The 20,782-nt window shown below is 38.3% G+C and overlaps 1 protein-coding gene across 1 annotated transcript in view; it reads right to left on the bottom strand.

Annotated features, from left to right (window-relative positions):
- The window catches only part of LTA3 (Dihydrolipoamide acetyltransferase, long form protein), a 240,140-nt gene that overhangs the window by 72,073 nt on the left and 147,285 nt on the right, over positions 1–20,782 (bottom strand). The window contains exons 11-14 of the mRNA XM_089402121.1: positions 15,052–15,128; positions 14,908–14,970; positions 4,929–4,999; positions 4,755–4,815 (exon numbers count right to left, since the gene is read on the bottom strand). Coding sequence (XP_089258247.1) covers positions 4,755–4,815; positions 4,929–4,999; positions 14,908–14,970; positions 15,052–15,128 — 272 coding nt within the window. The remainder of the gene's footprint in view (positions 1–4,754; positions 4,816–4,928; positions 5,000–14,907; positions 14,971–15,051; positions 15,129–20,782) is intronic.

Here is a 20,782-nt window from a genome sequence, read left to right on the forward strand (position 1 = left end):
CAGCATGCAGCATTTAAGGAGGGGAGTTATGGTTCACTGCAGAGACGTCCCTTCGACATTCACTGCTCGCCTTGAGAAACGAAACATGGCGCTTCATAGCCGGAAGTTCTCAGACATTCTCCCGCATTTCTCGTCTGCTCCTGTTCTTGTCTTGAGGGAAGTGGCGGAGGCTCATTGTTTCGGCTCTCATTCAGGCTCTGAGAGCGACTGTGATGGTTTAGAGGCCATAGACTTGGGCAATTGGAGAGCATACGGGCAGTCTGGTTGTGAACCTGGGAGATTGGCGGTGTTGCAAACCTGCCATCCGCAGTCTGGTTGGGGGATTGGGCGTCTAGTTCAGAGGGACAATCCGTGTGTGCACACTCGCCACCCGCTCATTTTCAGTATGCAGCGTGAACGCCAAAGGGGAACAAGTCGGCGTGGCAGCTACAGTGGAAGAGCCCCTTCTCCCTCTTCCTCAATTGAAGAATCTTCTGAACGCAGAAGACCGAGGGGAAGGCCCCCGGGCAGAGGAAGAATGGCGGAACCTCCAGAGAGAATGGAATGTGGGCACACTGAGCACCCAATGGTAAGATACCGCCTTCCATGTACTTTGTCCAATTCCACTTTCTTCGTAACTGTTTCAGTGGAGCATTGCAGCAATCCGTGGGGTGAAGATGAAGCTCCTCGTGCCAACCCTCCGCGTATTCCTGGGATTGTTCCCACAGTGGACATGGAATTTCCCGCCATAGATATGCTGAGGCCTGTACATGATCCTGGAGCAGGCCCGAGTGAACCTGTGCAGCGCAATGCTGGTAAGGCTATACTCCAGCCTCCCTGCTGCAAGATGGAGGATGAACCGCAGACTACGGAAGAAGATTAGCATGCCCAGCTCGCGCTCCAGGTTTCACTGCACGAATTTTTCTCTCTGTCAGCTCCCTTCGCGATCATATATGTGTCTGCACTTTGTCACTATGTACCTCTGTCCATCTCTGTTATGGTGTCGGTTATCTGTTATCTCTGTCATGGTGTCGATGTCCTCCATGTGTTTCTGTTGTTTCAGTCTCCTAGTGCTACAGTCCATGTGTCGGTTACATGAGTGTCACTCTGGTTTCCATCTTTTGTAATCCTGGAATGAATACTCCCGAGTTTACTGTCTGTCCCAGGACAAGTTTTACAGGGCCTCGGCCCTGTTGTAATACTGCTGATGTAATTTTGCTCTTGCTGTAATATAATAGCTCAGTCTTATTTAGAAAAAAAAAAAAATTATAATGTATCATTTATGCTTTATGATTGCACATATATATATTTAAATATTTTCAATATATATATATATATATATATATTCGCGTTTCCCCGTTTCCGAAATTTGGGGAGGTCGTGTTTCGTATCACTTCCCGTTTCGGAAACTCGTACCAGTTTCCCTGTTTCGTGCAACTTAGGTTTCGAGATATTCCACCAGAGGCAGTTTTATTAAAATAATTAATTATTTTTAATGGGATCCTAAGTCTAAACTTAGAAAATTAAAATAATTAATGTGTATTAATCTAACAGTGGGTGTAACTTCTAGAAGAAGACGAGGATCAAGCCAAAATGATCTAAGCCATTGATTAGAAGTTAATCTGGGTCGTTGGTTGTCCAATAGAAAGATATAAGAAGAGGCTTGAGGGGCACTTGGAGAACACACAGAGGGGAGATCAAAAGTTCGATTTTCTGAAGCAGAGCAGCTGCCAGAGAGATTTTCGATAGTGATCTTTTGCAGTGAGGGGCAAGGATAGTATCCGAAGGGAAATCTTTCCCGGTCAGAGAATACTTAGCAGAGGATGCAGAGAGAGATCTGGTAGAGGCAACGCAAAGCTAGAGAGGCTGGCGCAGGGCCACACAGAGGCAGCGCAGAAGCCAAGAGGGAATCTGAAAATCAGTTGAAGGAATCGATTGCAGAAGCCGGAAGTCGGGGTGTGAGTCTAGGAGGTGAAAATCGAATTTCCTGAGCAGCAGATTGATCAGCTGAAGGAGTGATGTTGTCCCCAAATGTTGTGACATTGGGCTGATGCAGTGACTACGCAGAGGCAGCCAGGGGCAGTTCATTCAATGGTTGGATCAGCCAGGATTTCCAGTGATAGAGTGAGGTAACCTCACTTATCTCTCTGTCAGTGATATTCTCTGTAACTGGATTGTCGGGAAGGCATCTAGAGATTTTATTCAAAAATTACTAATGCATAATAATAAAACCCTCAAAGCTGCTGCACCAGTTTTCCCACATTGGGGTTTTTCGGGGACATTTGTCCAAAAATAACAATTTAGATGTGTTGTGTATCTCTTTCTTGTTCAGTTTCTCGTTTCCGCATATTATTTTAAATAGTGAAGGCTGCAGTTGTATTTACTTCGATATTTACCTTAGAACACATTAAATAACTTGTACGGATTAACAAGTAGGAGAAGTAACATCAATTTGTTGCAGTAGGGGTTCCAGGTTTAGGAATTTTCACATGGTATCAGAGTTGCAGGTGAAACAAGAGAGCAGTGCCAGAAGAGCCCAGTGTTGAAGGAAGAAGGGAAGTCGAAGTGTTGTATAGACAACAAATCGAACTCCTAGAGGGATTGCGCAGTCCAAGCCAGGAGGGCAAAATTTTCGAGGAAAGTCTCTCTCTGAGTGAGTCACCAACGAGGTAATATTTTCAAATCGATATTTTTCAGTGGCAGAGGTAGCAACGCAGAGCAGTTTCTGGTGGGATGCAGTTTTCTGCAGGCAGTTCTTGGGCAGAAAGACGTGAGAGGGAACAGAGAGACACGGTTGAGGGAATTCTTCCTTAGAGGACTTCCAACCAAGGAGTCTAAATTCTCACTTGCTGAGCAGCAGCAGAGGGGCAGATCTACAAGCTCCAGCAGGAAGTGTGTAGGCCAGTCTAGTGTTGCACAGAGGAGAGAGGAGGCTATTCAATTTTCTCGTTTCGCAAGGATGGAAGCCAATGGGTTGATAGATCAAGATCAGTTGGATGGTGCATCCAACTATGTGATCTAGAAGGAAAGGATGTTGTGCCTTCTGGATGAGCATTTTCTCAAAACCTACGTCGACAGCGTGGTAGTTGTGCTCGCGGATCCAGATCCGCTCAAGAAGTACAAGGGAGAGATGGCGAAGACAAAGCGAATGATCCTTGATGGAGTGAAGGATCATGTAGTCTGTCACATCGCTCGCAGAGGGACTGCCAAAGAGATGTGGGATGCATTGTCGACGTTGTATCAATAATCTTCCAAGCAGCGGAAGATGTACTTAGAGCAGAGGATGAGATCTCTGCAGATGCAGAAGGGGGAGCGCATTGATCCGTTCCTCGCTAAGCTTCAGGAAACCTTGAGAGTGAAGTGACATGTCTCTTGGGCTTCATGAGCCTACATGATGATGTGGCCAACCTTGACAATTTGCACTTGTGGGCAAAAATTCAAAAGCACATTTCTCCTTTATCTAAATTTGATGATCTTTAGGTCAATTTTGGTCCTCTCAAATAGAGGAATTCAATGCAATCATCATCTCCATCAAATGAGTTGTCGAAAGTGAAATTTGGCCCTAGTTTCCAATTTTAACAAGATGACCCACCTTCATCATGAGTAGGCTAGCCACTAGATACACTGACCAGAAAATTCATGAGAGACCTCTGAGTCTTTGTCTTTCTGTGGATTATGGAAGAATCGTAACAGAAAAAAAAAAAATCTCCTACGGTTACCCATGTATGTGGATTGGTAACCATTATAGGCAAAATTTCCTTCACTAACAAATCAACAAAGTATCTAATGAACATATAAATACACAACTTAAGGTTAATCAACACTATCTTGAAGTGGAGGTCAAAAAGATGATTGTCATCCTAATCACAACAGTTGCTGGTCTGATTGTTCAACTTGTGAACATTACCTTGAACAAAGATGACAATATGTTCAAGTCCCATAGAATCAAAACTCCAATACTTCAAATCCAAAGACCAACTTGGCAACTGGAATTATAAAAAAAGTTCCATTTCAGAATCTTGTCAATATATTTCTTCAATAAATTTGACCTAGGGTGGATTGATGCTTCTGAAATGTCTCAAGACTGTTTGGAGCTTTGATAATCTTTTAGGATTCATTTCTTCTTGTGTTTCAAAGACAAAACTTTCCAAGAGGGAGGGCATGTAATCTGCATAATTTATATGATTATAATAATCATTATTCTGAAGTAACATGTCTATTAATAAAGTCACATCTCTTAAGTACTATATATATATGACAGTATTCTCGACAGCAAATCAACCATTCCATAGATAAGGTTGGGATGGACCCCTACATGAAGCAGATTTTTATGGATATATTCAATGCTTAATCAAGCTTTCTGAAATAGCAATGTACACTCTTGAACCAGCCATTCGGTTTGCATGGACCCTTAGGTGCAGAACCCATGAAAAAATCTTCACGCTACTATACCCCAATTTCCAAAAACAATATACATTAGAAGTTGGAACCAGATGTAAATCATTCCAATGAGCTCTACAGCTTCTCCCAGACTGTTATGTTGCACAAAATGTGCTGGAGACAGCTAGACACACATTAAATATGTTATATAATATATGGAGATTGATTTTCAAGCAATACATCTGTAATGGTTTTCCTGCACCCCATCATTGTAATATTGAAATCTTCATTAATTACTTCCATGAGTAGCCAAACCAATAAACTTCATAGTTGATAGCAACACCCAATAATCTTCCACCCAAAATTCTACAACTTTTCTTCGAATTATAGCATACCTGTGGAGGATTGATAATTGCACAGAAACGGTCTACAGGGAACATTCCCAGGTTAGAAATGCTGCATTCAGCAATCCAGATATCAGTAGAATGATTATCATGTCTGCAAATCAGACTCATCTGTTGCAGTATAGTACAAATTTTATGTGTTAAGGGGGCATTCTCTAGACTTGCCTGAAAGTTCCACCTTGAAATTCACTAGGGGTCAGCTTTCCAACCCTTGCTTTATTTGCCAGTTCCTTCACCTGTGCAGGACAAACCACTGTATATTAATTAAGTGATACTCAAGAGGTTTAATTGGACATTATTCAGATACTGATATCTCATAGGACCAATCCAAAATAATTCAGACAGACTGCCCTCGCTTTATAAAAAATCTGGTTATTTCAAAAAAAATTGAAGATGACCATAACGAATAATACAAAATAAACAAGAAATAATACAAGTATAGTTTTGTGTTTGTTACAAGCACTAAGATTAAACCCTAAAATAGTTGGGATCAAATTTAGAGCAAAATATGTGTTTCCTAAATGTAAACCACATAAAAATATGGCTTTGGCCAAAAGAATTGCCAAATTTGTTAGATACTCTAAAAACTGGCATTCAATTGAAGCCCACCAAAGACATTGGAACAGAACTATTAAACCCAAGACAACAGCTACAAGATGAAATTTTGAAGAAATACATTAAAAAAAAGCCATAATATTAATCAAAAGAAGTTCTATGTATGAGAGAACCTTACACTCTTATATGCCAAACGCTCCAAAAGATGCCATCCAATCATTAGAAGAAATTCATTTTGTGTACATAACTCAGTCCAATGAACTGGAAAACATGAATGAAACTTGAGAAGTATTCTCCAACCTATTACACTAAAACAGCTTTCCAGAAGTATTTCAAATCATATAAATCACTGTTATCCATGCTACCTGTTACCGCTCAAATTAGCAGCGGTCCTAGGAGGGGATCCTATATAGCAACTACTAGGTCAAGTGGCAACAATGGAGCAATAGCCCATTGTCACCTCAGCTAAAGGTCCCTGTTTTTACGGACTTTAACCGATGGGAGGAGTCCCGGTACGAGAGGAATCACTAGAATAAATGGATCAATGATAGGCTATTGGCTGATTCCTAAAGCCTATTCACAAGAGAGGCTCAAATAATGGGGTTGCTTGCCATAGAAGATAGATGAATGGATCTCTTAGAAGGGCTAAGGGATTACCAAGACCGATACTTGAAAGAGGTACCCAAGATCAAGGAACCCTAAAAGAAAGGGTTTCTAGTGATTTTCGTGAAATTTGAGCCTTAAGTTTGCGGGACAACAAAGAAGACCAAGTGGACCAGAACAAGGCCAAGGGTTTGGTTTGTAGCAACAAATTGATGGTCTTGACCAAGTTGGGAGGAGAATAGCATCAAAGGAATTGAATTTATCCAGGAATTTCAGTGCAATGATCCTAATGAAGCCACTAACGAAGGAAACCTACGGAGAAGAACACTTTGAGCTAGGGCATGCGATATCTTGGGATTCCACTGTCGAATTGAGCTCAAAATTGGAGGACCCCTCAAGAAGACCCCAACGCAGTTCTAGACCAGTTTTCAAGGATTTTTTATGGTTGGCAATGATTTCGTGTGATGCCCTAGGAAGCCTTTTAAGGTTAGGCCTTGGAAAGAAGAGAAGGTGAAAAAGAGTTTCCTCTTTGTGATCACCTTTGGACTAGACTAGTGCCTAGCCTATTGGGAGAATGGAGTCTAATGAAATCAATGTTTAGAGATGCTTAATTCCAATCAAGGAGTTCCCCAGCAACTTCGTATGGCATTTAGCAACAACTAGGTTACAAGGGAAATTTATATTTCTAAATATTTGCAAATGATGACTTATCAAGGTAATTATGAGCCAAGCATATACCTCTAGGACAATAATCCACCATACTTCACACAAATCATATGAAAAATCCCTCACAAAGACAAGATTACAACTTCACACTACAATTAGGGTAGCTTCACCAGCTTCATGAGCGAAAATATTTCATAGATTAAACATGAGACAAAATTTCAAGATAAAACATGAAAAGATACTCACAAGTATAGCGAAATTCTTCCAATCATCAATGTGCAAGAAAATCGAAACTCCAAGACAAGATTTAAGCTCTTCCAAACATCGAAATGCATTTAGAAATCCAATTCATCCATCAAAGAGGCTAGCCGAAATTCTCAAGAAGAGATAGTCCAATCCAAAAATGTGATGAGAGAAATGAATGAGCCTCTCATCTATTTATACAATCCATAAGGGGGTTCGAATAGCCTATTAGCCTAATAATGCCCCTTAATAATAAAATAATGTACAATAATGACATGACTTGGTGACAAGCCCACCAAGATAGCTCCATAATACAAAGATAAGCCACTCAAGAGGACAAAATAGTAAAAACAATGAGTCGTTGGGCCCTTGAAGAGGCCTAATGGAGTCCAAAATGTGCCAATGTGAGAGAATAGGCTCCAAACATAGTGACCAAGGGGTTGGCCCCTTGATATCCAAGCAAATCAAATGTGGTGTCCCCAAGTGGGTGTGGGGGCACAATGACATCCTCATGGGTCTCCAAGTGGATCAATAATGTTTGTATACCATCTGCAAGGGCTAGAATGATGACATAAGCCCTCCCTCTGTCTCCCATGGTGAGACACATCCTCATATGGGCCTAGGAACATTTGCTAAGTGTATGGTTGTAACGAATAAAATATATAAATAATATAAATATAATGTAAATGATAATAATCATAATTAATTATTAGTTAAGTAGTAATTAAGTAGAAGAGGCATGTCTAAATGAGACATGACTCTTCATGAAAAGACACTTGCTTGATATATAAGCAAGCCTCTCGTTCTCATTTGTAAATTCATCATTCATTCTTATTCACACATTTAATATATAATATCCTCATGGATATATTTATATCCCGACTCTTTTGGAGCAATTAATTTACAGAAGGAACTTTGTTCACTTCATTTGGTATCAGAGCCACGTTTCGCTGATCACCAGGCCTTTGGCTATCAACTCTTCGTCAAATTTATTGTTGTTGCAGTGCAAGCGTTCGCTAAATATTTGGGAGTTTCTCCTTTTCTCTGTTTTTCTAGGCCTTTGGCCACAAAAAAAATTAACCCAAAAAAAAAAGTAAATAAAATAAAAATAAAAATAAAAAGAAGAAAAAAAAAACAAAACGGATACAAAATCTCATACCAAGTATATTTAAAACTTTTTACGTAGAGAAGCCCGTGGTTTTAAAAACAACCCATGGTAATTGCCCATGGTATTTTAAAAAGTTAAAAAAAAAAAACAAAAGGAATAGGTTTTACTTTTTACGTGGAGAACATTTTAAGGAGGTTTTAAAAACAACCCATGGTAATAGCCCATGGTATTTTAAAAGTTAAAGAAAAAAAAGGGATACAGAAGCTCTTACGTGAAAGGTAAATATTACTTTTTACTTAAAAAGTATTGCGAACATCGTGACCATGTCATACCTTTATATTTATTAAGTGTGGTGACATCATAAAAGCTTATATTAAGTGTGACTTTTATATTAAGTGGGGTTACATTAAAAATTTATCAAGGATGTAATTAAGTATATAAAAAAACGGACCAATTTATTATTAAAAAAAAAAAGTGAAACTATTATTATTATAAAATAATAAAGTTATTTGGAAAAGGGGTCTTAATATAAAGAAATACATACATATATAGAGGGCAACAATATAAAGGAGTATTTTTTTTTTAATAAAAGGGTATTCAAGTTTTTAACAATCCACATTAAGGGAGAATATTGGAAATATATATATAAAAAAAGGGAGATAAAATAAGTTAAAAAATTAAAAAAATTCCATACAAAATTAAAATGATGAAGGAAGAAAGGTTTTCCTATAATGGTCTTTCAGTTACAGATCATAGAGTAATTACATTAAAAAGAAATATCCAAGGAAAAGAAGTTAATGTCGCCATCAACCCAAGCAATGATAAAAATTATATCAACATCAACTTGGCAAATCAACTATTAATTCCAGAGCTAAGAATTGGTGTAAAGAAAAATATTTTTGACCAAAACAAGTATAAAATTAGTGATCTACAAGTGACAATAGGTCATTATGACTACATATCTCAGTTTCATGTTGTAAGGACGGATAGAAACACTGACATCATACTCGGTCAACGCTAGTTTAAGGATTTGGGTACATTCATGTTAAACATAAAGAAACAAGTTTTTACATTTCCTTATAAAGGGAAGATGGTCATGTTTCGAGACATAACAAGTAAATCAAAATCAATAAAATCTTCGTTAGAAGACCTTAAGGATGTCTCAGATTTGATGTTTCAAGATAACGAAAAAACTATATCAAAGAAGCAAAAAGAGCTTGAAGAAGTCATCTGAAGCAAAGACAAAGAAATTTCGCGCCTAAGAGATCACCAAGAAAAGCTACTCGAACAAGTCAAGAACGCTAAAGCATCAAAGAAGGAACTAAAGGAGCACTTATCAGAACAAGAAGAGGAAACTTTGCGTTTAAAGAAACTTAATAAAAATTTATTAGAACAAATCAACGATCTAAACGATGAAAATTTTAGAATTCAAAAAACTGAAAATAAGGTTGATAAATCAGAAATCAAAGAACTTTTACGACTGAAAAACCATAATCAAAGTCTACTCACTCAAATTAAGAAGCTTAAGGATGATAAGAAAGCACTAAAAGATAAGTTGAAACAATTCACTCAAGAAGAAGCATCAGAATCTCCAGTCGTAGCAGTCCATGTTGAAAATAAGGGAACGAATACCGATCCAATGAATATGACAACTCAAGAAGACAAGTCAGTTGAAGAAACGACACACGTAGATGTTGCAGTTCAAACAATGGACATCCCAAGTCAATGTTCCATAACCAATTCAACAACATCTTCACCAGAAGAAAATCTAAAAACTTTATATCAGCATCCGAATCATGAGAATAGACAAATCAACCAAGTAATGTATCAGGACCATTCAAACCGTAGACGACAAATTAATGTTTCAGAGAATAATGACATAACATCAATTCCGTCTTACGCTGACAAGTCGTTACAAAATTCCAGTGATCAGAATATTACACAGAAGATTAATCTAGGATGGTCTGATCCCTTCTCAGTGCGACAATTTTGTTTGTCACTAAGAAGATCACATCAACTTGTATCAACGAGGATGACTATTCCAAGAGAGAAAGACGTTCGAAGCCAAAAAAGAGATCAAGCCTTTTTTCATCGACAAGCTTTGAGGACAAAGCTTTTTGAGGAAGGAGGCAATGTAACGAATAAAATATATAAATAATATAAATATAATGTAAATGATAATAATCATAATTAATTATTAGTTAAGTAGTAATTAGGTTGAAGAGGCATGTCTAAATGAAGACATGACTCATGAAAAGACACTTGCTTGATATATAAGCAAGCCTCTCGTTCTCATTTGTAAATTCATCATTCATTCTTATTCACACATTTAATATATAATATCCTCATAGATATATTTATATCCCAAGTCTTTTGGAGTAATTAATTTACAGAAGGAACTTTGTTCGCTTCAATGGTGCAAGTGCGAAGTTGGTTGGGCATGGTGGTCCAAGTGCATCATCCACATCCAAAAAGGTGGAACATGAGAAATCATTGAATGGTGTTGAGGGATCCATGAAGTAGCAATCTACTCTCTGCTATGGTGGAGGCCCATGGATCTCAACACTCACCCTACAAGCGCCAACATGACCCTCTGGAGGGCTTGGACCCCGTATAGGGAGACCAAACCCAAAATGGAGACCCACCTGCAATCTTGTATAAGATCCAATGCATCCCCTCACTTTCCAGTACAACAAATCATTAGAATAATCAAGTAAAAGAGCTTACAAATCATGGAAAACAAGTGGACACTTCATGGTGGCGTGCCCTTCCATAGTGGGCTTTTAACATGTACAAGTGTCTCCAAGCTCAATAAAAGGGTTAACCAAGGACTCTATTAGGTGGCTTAAACCTTTATAGGGGGCGACATGTCCATGGCACATCCATCAAGTGGTAGGTGGCATGTGATATAATGATGGAATGGATTGGGGATCAAGGGAAGGCTCCAAGCCACATGCCACAGTACAAGGGTAGATGTAATAGGGGAAGCCCACACTTGGGTATATGAGTGTAGGAGGGAGCAATCATAGTACATGAGTTACCCCTGCCTTTGTTTTTTCACCCTTCTTCATATGCCTTTTGCCTTTGATTGATTTTTCTTCGTAACTACTTGGGGCTCCTAGGGATGAAAGCATGGTGCGTAGAATATAGCAATGGATACCCCATTAAGGTGGGGCATTTCATCGCCCACCAGGGGTTGGGATAACCATGGGTTCCTTAATGATGGAGGGGGCTCATATAGGACCCAGGGTGATGGCCATAGATAAGGGGTAGAGCTCACGTTTTGTTATTTCCCACTTGCTAAATTTGTATGTCCCAGCCATCTTTTGCATTTTATGGTACATTTCTTGTTGAGAATGGCCAAATTATGCTTTTTCCTTTCCTTTTAGCTACATCAACCTTCGGGGTGTCATTCCAGGGTCGACCCAAGGTGTGGACAAGAGGAGGGGGAGGCTAACTCGTTGTGGACCATTGTTTTAAGATTTGGCCAGCTCGGAACCGATTCGACCAAGTTGGTCCGAGTGAAGGCCTCACCAGGTCGACTCGGCTAGTGAACCGGTTCGGCCGGATCAGCCGAGTTGGATGATAGCGGCCCGTGAATTAAAAAACAATGATTTAAAAAAAATGCTTTTGGGGGACTCCAAGGTTTTCACGATGATACTTTAATGGTTTTTTGTCCCTAAATAAGTTTATCTCGCTTGATCTTGAGAGGTTTGTTTAGTTGGTATCACATATGTAGTAGAGATTCCTTAAGGGATAGCTTCATTCTTCTTCAAAACCTTCCAATAGGTTCTTTGCCCCTTTCTTAAAGCAAACCTAACTTTGTGGCCCCAACCTTGGCCCTCCAAAGATGAGCATCGAGCCTTGAGTTGATTCCACGTGATGCTACACCCCTTGATGAGCCTCCAAATGCTAAAACACTAACTTAAAAGCTTTGACATTGGACTACTTGATGATATGCCCAAATGGACTGAAGATGCCCCCTGGCTGGCCTTGACCCTATTTTGGTGGTTGGTGCCTTCTTCCAAAGCACAGATGAGGATGGTTATCATTGAGATGACTTGGGAGGGCTAGCACATCCCTCTTTGATGCCAATGCTTACCCTTAGGGGTGCCATGTCACTCACACGCTTGAAAAGGGTGACATAGGGTCTCTCCTAGATGACATCATGGTGGAGGATGCACCTTTTCAAGATGTACACATGCACTTTGGGACTTTCTTTGAGTGAGGAACACTCTTGGACCCTTGTATTATTTCCTTGATGACTTACAATCTATGTTGGAGGATAACGCCATTTCTAGCCTCCTTGGTTATGTGTTTTTGTTTTGATCTCTATATCATCATCATGTATGTATTGGACAGTGCACCGGGTGCCATTTTGATATAATGGATATATCATGAGCCTACTTTGATCATATGTTGTCTTCTATCTATATTTTAATGCTGTGTGTTTGGATACATGAATGAAAATCTTTAAAATTATGTTTTTTTATAAAAAAAATAAATATTTAATGTATTTTTTACAACGATCGAGTCATTGAAATCAAGCCGACCAAGTCGATACAGAGTCAGAATCGGAGTCGGAGTCGACCCTCAGCCAAGTCAGAGTTTTAAAACATTGTTGTGCACGCATTGGACAAATGTGGACTCAGATGGGAGAAATGATGAATGGGGTCGTAATGAGCAAAAGGGGAGTGATGTATATGGCATTAGGAAACGGGACCACGCAACCAAAAGCAAGGTTTCCCATGTAGTGCCACCCCTAAAGCTAATAGCCAATAAAAGAGATCCCACGGAACTAAGATACAAGGTGAACCATCAAATTGGACAAAGAAGACAAGAGTACAAACCAAACCCACTCTTTCCATCGAATACCCCCACCAATCCATGCGCAAAAGTGTCCATGATAAGTAAAAAAATACCCAACTACACAATGAAAAGCCATACCTTCCGGCTTGGAAGGCCTACCTTCAAACATATGATCATAATAGATGGGTGAGGGACCACATCGCTGGCTCAAGTGGCAGAGATAGTGGCACACCGAGCTAGCTGATGGCCGGAAGGGGTTTCTGGTTGCCAATTGAGATCCATCTAGGAGAAAATTTTCCTCCTATGGATATCACCCACAAAATGGTGGATAACACTACCTTGATTTTTGCAAGTCGGGGGATAGGAGGGTCAGGTTTGGGAACAGGGGACGAATATGCCCAAAAATTCAAGCAAATGGGGAGGAGGTGACCATGAGATACAGCATAAATAGAACTTAGAAATATACAACTTAATATATAAATTAATGTAGTATATATGAACAATGAATAAGTATTGAAAATGAAAATACAATGAAAAATTAAATCCATCGATCATGATGTAAAAATTTCCAAAATAACGGCTTTTAATGAGAAAAAAATCAACTCTTCACTAGAGGATTACCATTTCCCAGGTCTTAATCCTGTGAAATTTCAACCTTGGGGCTGTAATGAAATATAAATATAACAGCAGCAACAGTGGGCAATATTTCAATTCCTAACAACCCCAGTCCACTAGGCAATTCAAGAGAACGATACCAAAGTGTGCCAATAAGTATCAGCCCTCAAGGAAAATCTTATCACGCATATAGCAATTTGAAAATCACTTATGGCGGCTGTAATATAACAGCAAATATGCCCCAATCTTCTTCAATATAAATGTTAAATCAATTAACAATTGCAGCCTCAACTTATGTCAAAATAAAAAACATATAAGTGCTGGAAATTGCAAAACCATAAAGAAATAGATGGCTGAAAATCAAAAATCTGCCATTACACAATTATTGGACAGCTGGCAATTCATTAATATTCATAAAGATGATGTTCATGCACACAACATAACCTTATCCCAAGGCCAGTGCAATGCTCTAATTCTCCAAAACCTAGGCAGAGAAAACAAGGAAAACTGTAATTCATACTAAGGAGCTTCAAGAAGCACGCATCACACAAGCATGTCCTCCAAGGGAATACATTTCCTCTTCTTCTTCTTTTCACCGAGTATAACCAAGGGTTTGATTACAAAATCCTAATATCCAAGTATCCAAGGGACGAAATCCTAACTCTAGCAATCACGATGAACCAAGAAGGTCTAAAAAACCCTAGAAACTCCAAGACAAGAGAGCTAAAGTACCAATGAAGGTCTAAGATAGAGAGGAAGACAAGTTTGCTCCTCTTGGTCACATCTCTAACACAATATGAAAAAGAATGAATGAATGGAAAAAGGACTTTCTCCTTCTCAATCTTTTATGGATGCCAATGGGTCAATGGGGAAGATAGGTTGCAATCAGTGCTAGTAGCACCTCTGTTAGCCTATTTTCAATGCTACAGTGCTTATGTTTCATGATTTTAAGCACAGTTTTATTTTTTCGATTTTTGAGGTACAGTCACATTGGCCAATTATAGGCATGACTCCAGGATATTAATCAGCTTTCAATCTCAGTTTTACTAGTAAGATTTAAAGTCTCGTTGCATCAAGAATATCGAGGTACATCTATAGGACAGCTTGATGTGTCGCATATGTAACACTAATAAACTAAATCTATAAAGATTAGAAATTTAAAAATACCCAACCATAATAATCAAAAAATCTAACTATAAAAACTGTAATAAAATAAAACTATAAAACTGTAATAAAATAAATCAGTATAGATCTATCTTCATCCCAGACTTTTTAAGCATCGATAAAATTACATTTCTATTTTCATTTGATCCCTCTCATTGCTTATTAGATCTAGGGTTGAGATGGATCTAAGCTGATCAGACATTAATCCAGGAATCATTATTCAACATATATGGAACTGTACTAGATAATATAGGCAACATTATGCTGGCAGAACTGTATATACTATATGTCTTATTAATTTGTATCGCTAATTACTGAACATGAAAAAGAACAAAAAATTGTTGAGAATAGAAAAGGGACTTCATAACCCATTTTAATCACCTCAGCCGAGATTGCTGACAGAGACTTCTGGTCTGCTTTCCGCAAAATTGGTGTCATCAACCCCTGAACAGGTGAAGAGGTGGATCAAGAAATATTAAGCAATAAAAGCTTAACAACATTTCCAGATTGAATTAGGAGACCTACCTTTTCAGTGGCAACTGCTATGGAGATGTCAATTGAATCGCATAAAACTACCTCTCCCTTTTCATCACTCCAATATGCTGCCCAGAAATATCATCCAAATACAAATATAAGAACAGAATGTTTTATGATAATAAAACAAAAATGCCACATGCAAAAACCTTTTTACTAAAGCCGTTGTATCTGGAATCACACAATTAAAACTCTAGCAGATATCGTTCTAGCATAGCTATTCACATCTAATTCATTTTTGCACAAAAATAACTGTCATACAAAAACACCACATTCGCTCCCACCCCAGGAGGAACAATAAAAAATAACTACAGCATCTGCTGATATATGAAAATAATTATTGCATGGCTGACTTATCTGAACAATTTTCATTGAGGATTAATCATTAAACTGTCACCCACCTTGAAAGCGCTTCAAATGTGGCAGATTCAACAACACTGTTAATCAGTGGAACCTTTCAACATCAGGAATTACAATTTCTGAATTTTGTGGACCAGCAGATCACCTTGTGGAAAACTTCCCTTAGATCATTGACCAAATTTAAGAACCATAAGCATGGTTAAAGTTAAAAACATATCAATTCCACAAAAAGCATGCACATGGACGTTATTAACAAACACTGAAACAAGGGAGACTTATCACCTACAAATAAGGTAAATTTGCAGTTACTCACTAAGGTAGATTAGGTAAATAAGATAGATTTAGTGTATTGTTACTCACTATCAGGAAAATTGCAGTTACTCACTAAGGTAGATTAGGTAAATAAGATAGATTTAGTGTATTGTTACTCACTATCAGGAAAATTGCAGTTAGTCATGGCTTGACAACAATCTTCACTCTCTGTAGAACAAACTACTTCAACCAATCATCAAGTAGACTACCTTAAGCTCTCATCTTTGGTATTGTCATTCATTCTTACTCATCTCTCCTCTTTGTTCCATTGAATACTCCTCTTCATCACAGCCTTCATTCTTAATGGGTTGCCTTGGAAGGCCAACTATCACAATGGCTCATTTCAGCATTCAAGGGAATTTTTAACGTTTTCTCAACTTTGACAGAAACAAATAATTAAATGGTTATTACAAAGTTAACAAAGAGATTTTTCCAAGGATCCATTTTCGATCAAAACATACAATGAATGTGGGGTCTACTACCACTCAAATTTGCATCAGGGTGACCCATTTTCTTTGCCAGATTGTCCCAACATCACAGCTGATCCTGTGCACATTTTTGGGTTGATCTCTGAGTCCAGTGTTCCATGATCGTTTGCAGTGTTCCACGGGGTTGAGTTTCCTAGCTCCCTCGCGCTCGGGGAACTTGGGGACGACTGGGGGTCGTTTCCCCATGCTCCCAAAAAGCAGGGTACGCGCAGAAACTTGTAAGGGGGTGTTTCCTCAACTTTCGGGGTCAAATCCTCCAAATGGAGTTGTTTTCTAGGCGAAAGGGGTCATGTGGGATTGTGAGGGATCATTTCCCTAGACAAAAGTCGCAATTTTTTTTAATGAAACAAAAGTATCCTAATCTTTATGAACCAGGAAGGGTTTAAACTTTATTTTCAATGTTCATTTCACATTGTTTCATATTTTCATGATATCGCTCTGCTCAGTCATCCTCTCGTCTTTTCACATTTTCTTTTATGTTTCAAACTTCAGTTTATTTTGAATCTTGATATATGATATATTTGAGTCTTGACTCTATAAAAATTTGACTCTTGATGTATCATACTTGACTTTTGTTTCAATATTCAGTATTCATAGTTGGAACTTCAATATGGTTTAAACTTGAAAACTTTAAACATTTATTTTCATTGTACATTGTTAGTAGTTAAATTGTACAGTTACAAACTTATGTGTATGATGTATGATTATACGATATCATGCTTTTCGTTTTAAATTTGTTTCACACTTCAGTGATATGATTCATCGATTTATCATTTATCCTTCATGACATAAGTGTTATATATTATATAATGATAAAGACAGTTACATTATAAATATTAAAATTTCAAAGATATATCGTATATTTTTATATTTATAAGTTTTTAAGACCCCGATGTCCCCCCACGTTTCCTAAAAATTGGTGGGGATCTTTTGCTCCTGCGTATCCCGCTCCCTCGCCCCCACGTCTCGAAAACTTGGTGGAACATTGATCATTTGTGCCTCCACAAGGACCTTTGTGATGTATCGTAATGAGCTAAATGTTGTGATGATGTAACAGTTGTACTTTAACTAGACCATGCTTGTTGATCTATGTAAAGTTTTTTTTTTTTTTGCTTAGGTGATTTCTCTAGAACCTTATGGTTGGTTATGGCACATCCTTCTAGGTTCTATTTCAAGGCTAGCCCTGCCCTCATGGCTCATTCTAACCATCTTATTGAGATCATTTATGGTCGAGGAGTGTGTGCAAAGTCCTTGGATGGGTCTATTACGACATATGACTTAGTGTTCCCATAGGTTTTTTCACTTAACCTTTTGTAAATGTTGTGCTATGTTATTGTAAAAATTTTATACCTAGAGGCGGAATTCCCCTTTAGCATAAGCATGGATAGTATGTAGGTCACACTTGACCTAAGTGATTATTTCTCTAGAACTTTGGTTCATTTGATATGTATTTGGCACTTTAGTCATGTGAACACCTTCATGTGGAGCATTGTCTCCCCTCTACGATTGAGGGACCCTCCCTAGAGAACCTATCCTTTTTAGGGCTACTACACATGCATTTTTTACTATGAAAAGGATGAATTACTAACCCCATTGGGGTGCTCCCTCTCTTGACACATTTGGAGCAAGGTTACTTGGGAGCCGGAGTGGGAGCGGGAGCAGGGAGTGACATTTTCAAAAGCTCTTGGTTCGGGAGCAAATCGGGAGTGAAATTTGATATAATATATATTTCTATATATTTTGATGCATATATGTCAACAAAAGCATGTAGAATGATAAATTAGATATAAAAGGCATAGAAACATGGATTGAACCATATAACATCAATCATCTAGAAGTTATAATCTTCATCAGCCACGTCCATAAGTTAGTAACATACAACATATTGAGTCTCATGATTCATCAATCTTAAAGTTTCAAGCTTTCAAAATTCAATATATAACATTTATCATCATTGATCACTAAAGTTGTAACTTGTACTTGTAACCATTACCATTACCAAGTAACCAAACGATAACAAAGAATATCTAACATGAAATGAAATGTTTCAACTTTCACGAAGCATCATATAATATATTCATAATTCATTACCAATGAGTTATAATTGCCAACTTCAAACTTCAAACTTAAATTGTCATATACTGTTTATAAAAAATATCATAATAAATATGAAAGAGTCAATAGTTAGAAAAACTACTAGAAACTATAAAGGACAAGTAAATCTATTATCTATTGCTAATGCTTGGGCCTCCTTCCACGAGAAATATCTAACTTTTGAGAAGGCCATGGTGGTCCACTGGGAGTCTCCTCCCGCATAGTTGGACGACCAGAACCAGAAGGCACATGACCTCCATGTGAGGATGTAGATGTAGATGGAGGTGGCAAAAGCAAAGGGAAACATGTTCCAACTAGAGCACTACTATTGGATGATGTGGGTCGCATGGTTGTTATTGCTTCTTCATCATCTTTGAAAAGTATTGTTTCCAATTCTTCTAGATGTAGAGCACCATCCTCCAAATTATCTTCCTCTGGGTTGTTGTCCCAAGTTGTATATGATGTATCATCTCGAACCCGATCACAATAATGACTCAACAACCTCAAGTTATAGTGCACATAAACCAAGCTTTATGCCTAGTTTTCATTGAGTCTGTTTCTTCTCACATTATGGATGAAGTTATAGATTGTCCAACACCTCTCTGCAGAAGAAGTATTTACAACCTGTGAAAGGGCATTTTTTGCCAATTTTGGCAGAAGTCCCTGACCACCATACACATCCCACCATGTGATAGCATCAAATTTGTCCCGATCTTCCATTGCATGCAAAGAATCAAACACTCCAGTGCTAAAGAATTATTTGCCTAATTCAAGACGCAGATTAGCACACTCCTCCCTTTCAGGGACCACCTTGTCTAATGCTTTCATATATCCCTCTTGTACCTCTAAATCTGTATGGGGTTTGGCCCTAACCCCAACTCCAAGTCCAGGTTTTCCCAACCAAGATGGAGAGTAGTATTTTGGTGTAAGGATATACGCCAACGCATGTAGTGGGACATTAAGTTTATTCCACCATGCACATACAAATTTGTGAATAATATCATACAAGTTGGGATTTTTTTCCTGAACAATATCTTTTATTTGCCCCAACATGTTATCCATCTCCTCATACACCTCCCCAATCACTGGTTGATTTGTATCTGCAAAACGAATCATGTTATAAATGGGCTTGGTTAATTTCAAAACTTCCCTCACACATGCCCAAAATAGACCATCAAGAGCAATGGTCTCCACCTCTTCAAAACCTTGCTTGTCAACTGTGGTTGGAGACCTGTCCTTTAATACCTGCCAGTGTTGACTTGATACCATGCTAGCTAATGACTCTCTTACCTTCAAAAGGCACCTGAAGGTGAGATAATAGCTAGCAAATCTAGTCTTTGTAATCTTCAATAGCTCCAAACATGAGTGACTACGGAAAAGCCCATGGGTATTGCTATGATTGGTAATAAATTTTATCATTTTCTTGCCTCTCTTATACAAATCACCAATCCATTTGTATTGAGGGTGTTTGTTCTTAATAATATCATGAATCAAAAGGTTCATTGTGTGAACCAAATACCCAGACCAAAATATGTTGGGGTATTTATCATCAATAGTTACTCACATTGCCTTAAAATTAGAAGCAATATCAATGATCACTTGGATGACATTGTATGGCCCAATTCTTTCAATTGTTTGAAGTAATGGTTTTGCAATGTTGATGGCAGTCTTGAACTTTTCCGAGTAATCATAAGCTGAAAGGAAGACTGCACCACTAGTAGACATAGCAAGAACACTTACCAAGGGCTTGCCTTTTACATTTGTCCAACCATCAGGTACAATGGATACCCCATGGACGTTCCAAGAACCTGTCATTTTACCCAAAGCATGCGATATTTTTGCTCTTTCATGATCAAGTCCCACAGTTCTAGCCTTGTCATACCCAGGGCTATTGTATCCTTTGGGAGCAACATTAATGGCGAAAACCATTTCATGCCAATAAGTGTGAAAATTTCTAAATACAAATCCAACTGCAGTGACTGATATTGTTTCTTCTACTTATTAATTAAGAAATAAGTTATTCACAGTGTTTCTATAGCAAATATCGAAATAAATTCTACTGTAGCCTTCATAATTAAAATATTGCAGAAAGTAAATGCAAGGGAAAATACTAGCACAACTATAATCACAATGACAGTTATTTTTGGACAATTGTCCCCGGAAAAACCCAATGTGGGAAAATCAGTGCAGCAGATGACGGTTTCTTTATTGATCTTCAGCAAAAATCTCATGTACAAGATACAACCAGCAAAATAGAAGCGGAATTTTTGTGAGAAATTTTACAGACAATATTCTCACGCTTCTCAGCGAGATTCTGACTCCGAAGAGAACTTGTTGCCCCCTCTGTGTCTCACTGTGTCAGCTCTGCGTAGGGACTGCGCAGCTCCACCGTCACAACCTCTGCATTGTCCCTCCTCTGCTCTGCGTCTTCTTTATGGTCTTGCTCTCCCAACTGATGTTGATGCCTT

The sequence above is a fragment of the Pinus tabuliformis genome, chromosome 2_1 (genome assembly GCF_031772625.1).
Source record: "Pinus tabuliformis cultivar Carrire ecotype Pingquan chromosome 2_1, CPIR1, whole genome shotgun sequence".
NCBI classification, from domain to species: domain Eukaryota; kingdom Viridiplantae; phylum Streptophyta; class Pinopsida; order Pinales; family Pinaceae; genus Pinus; species Pinus tabuliformis.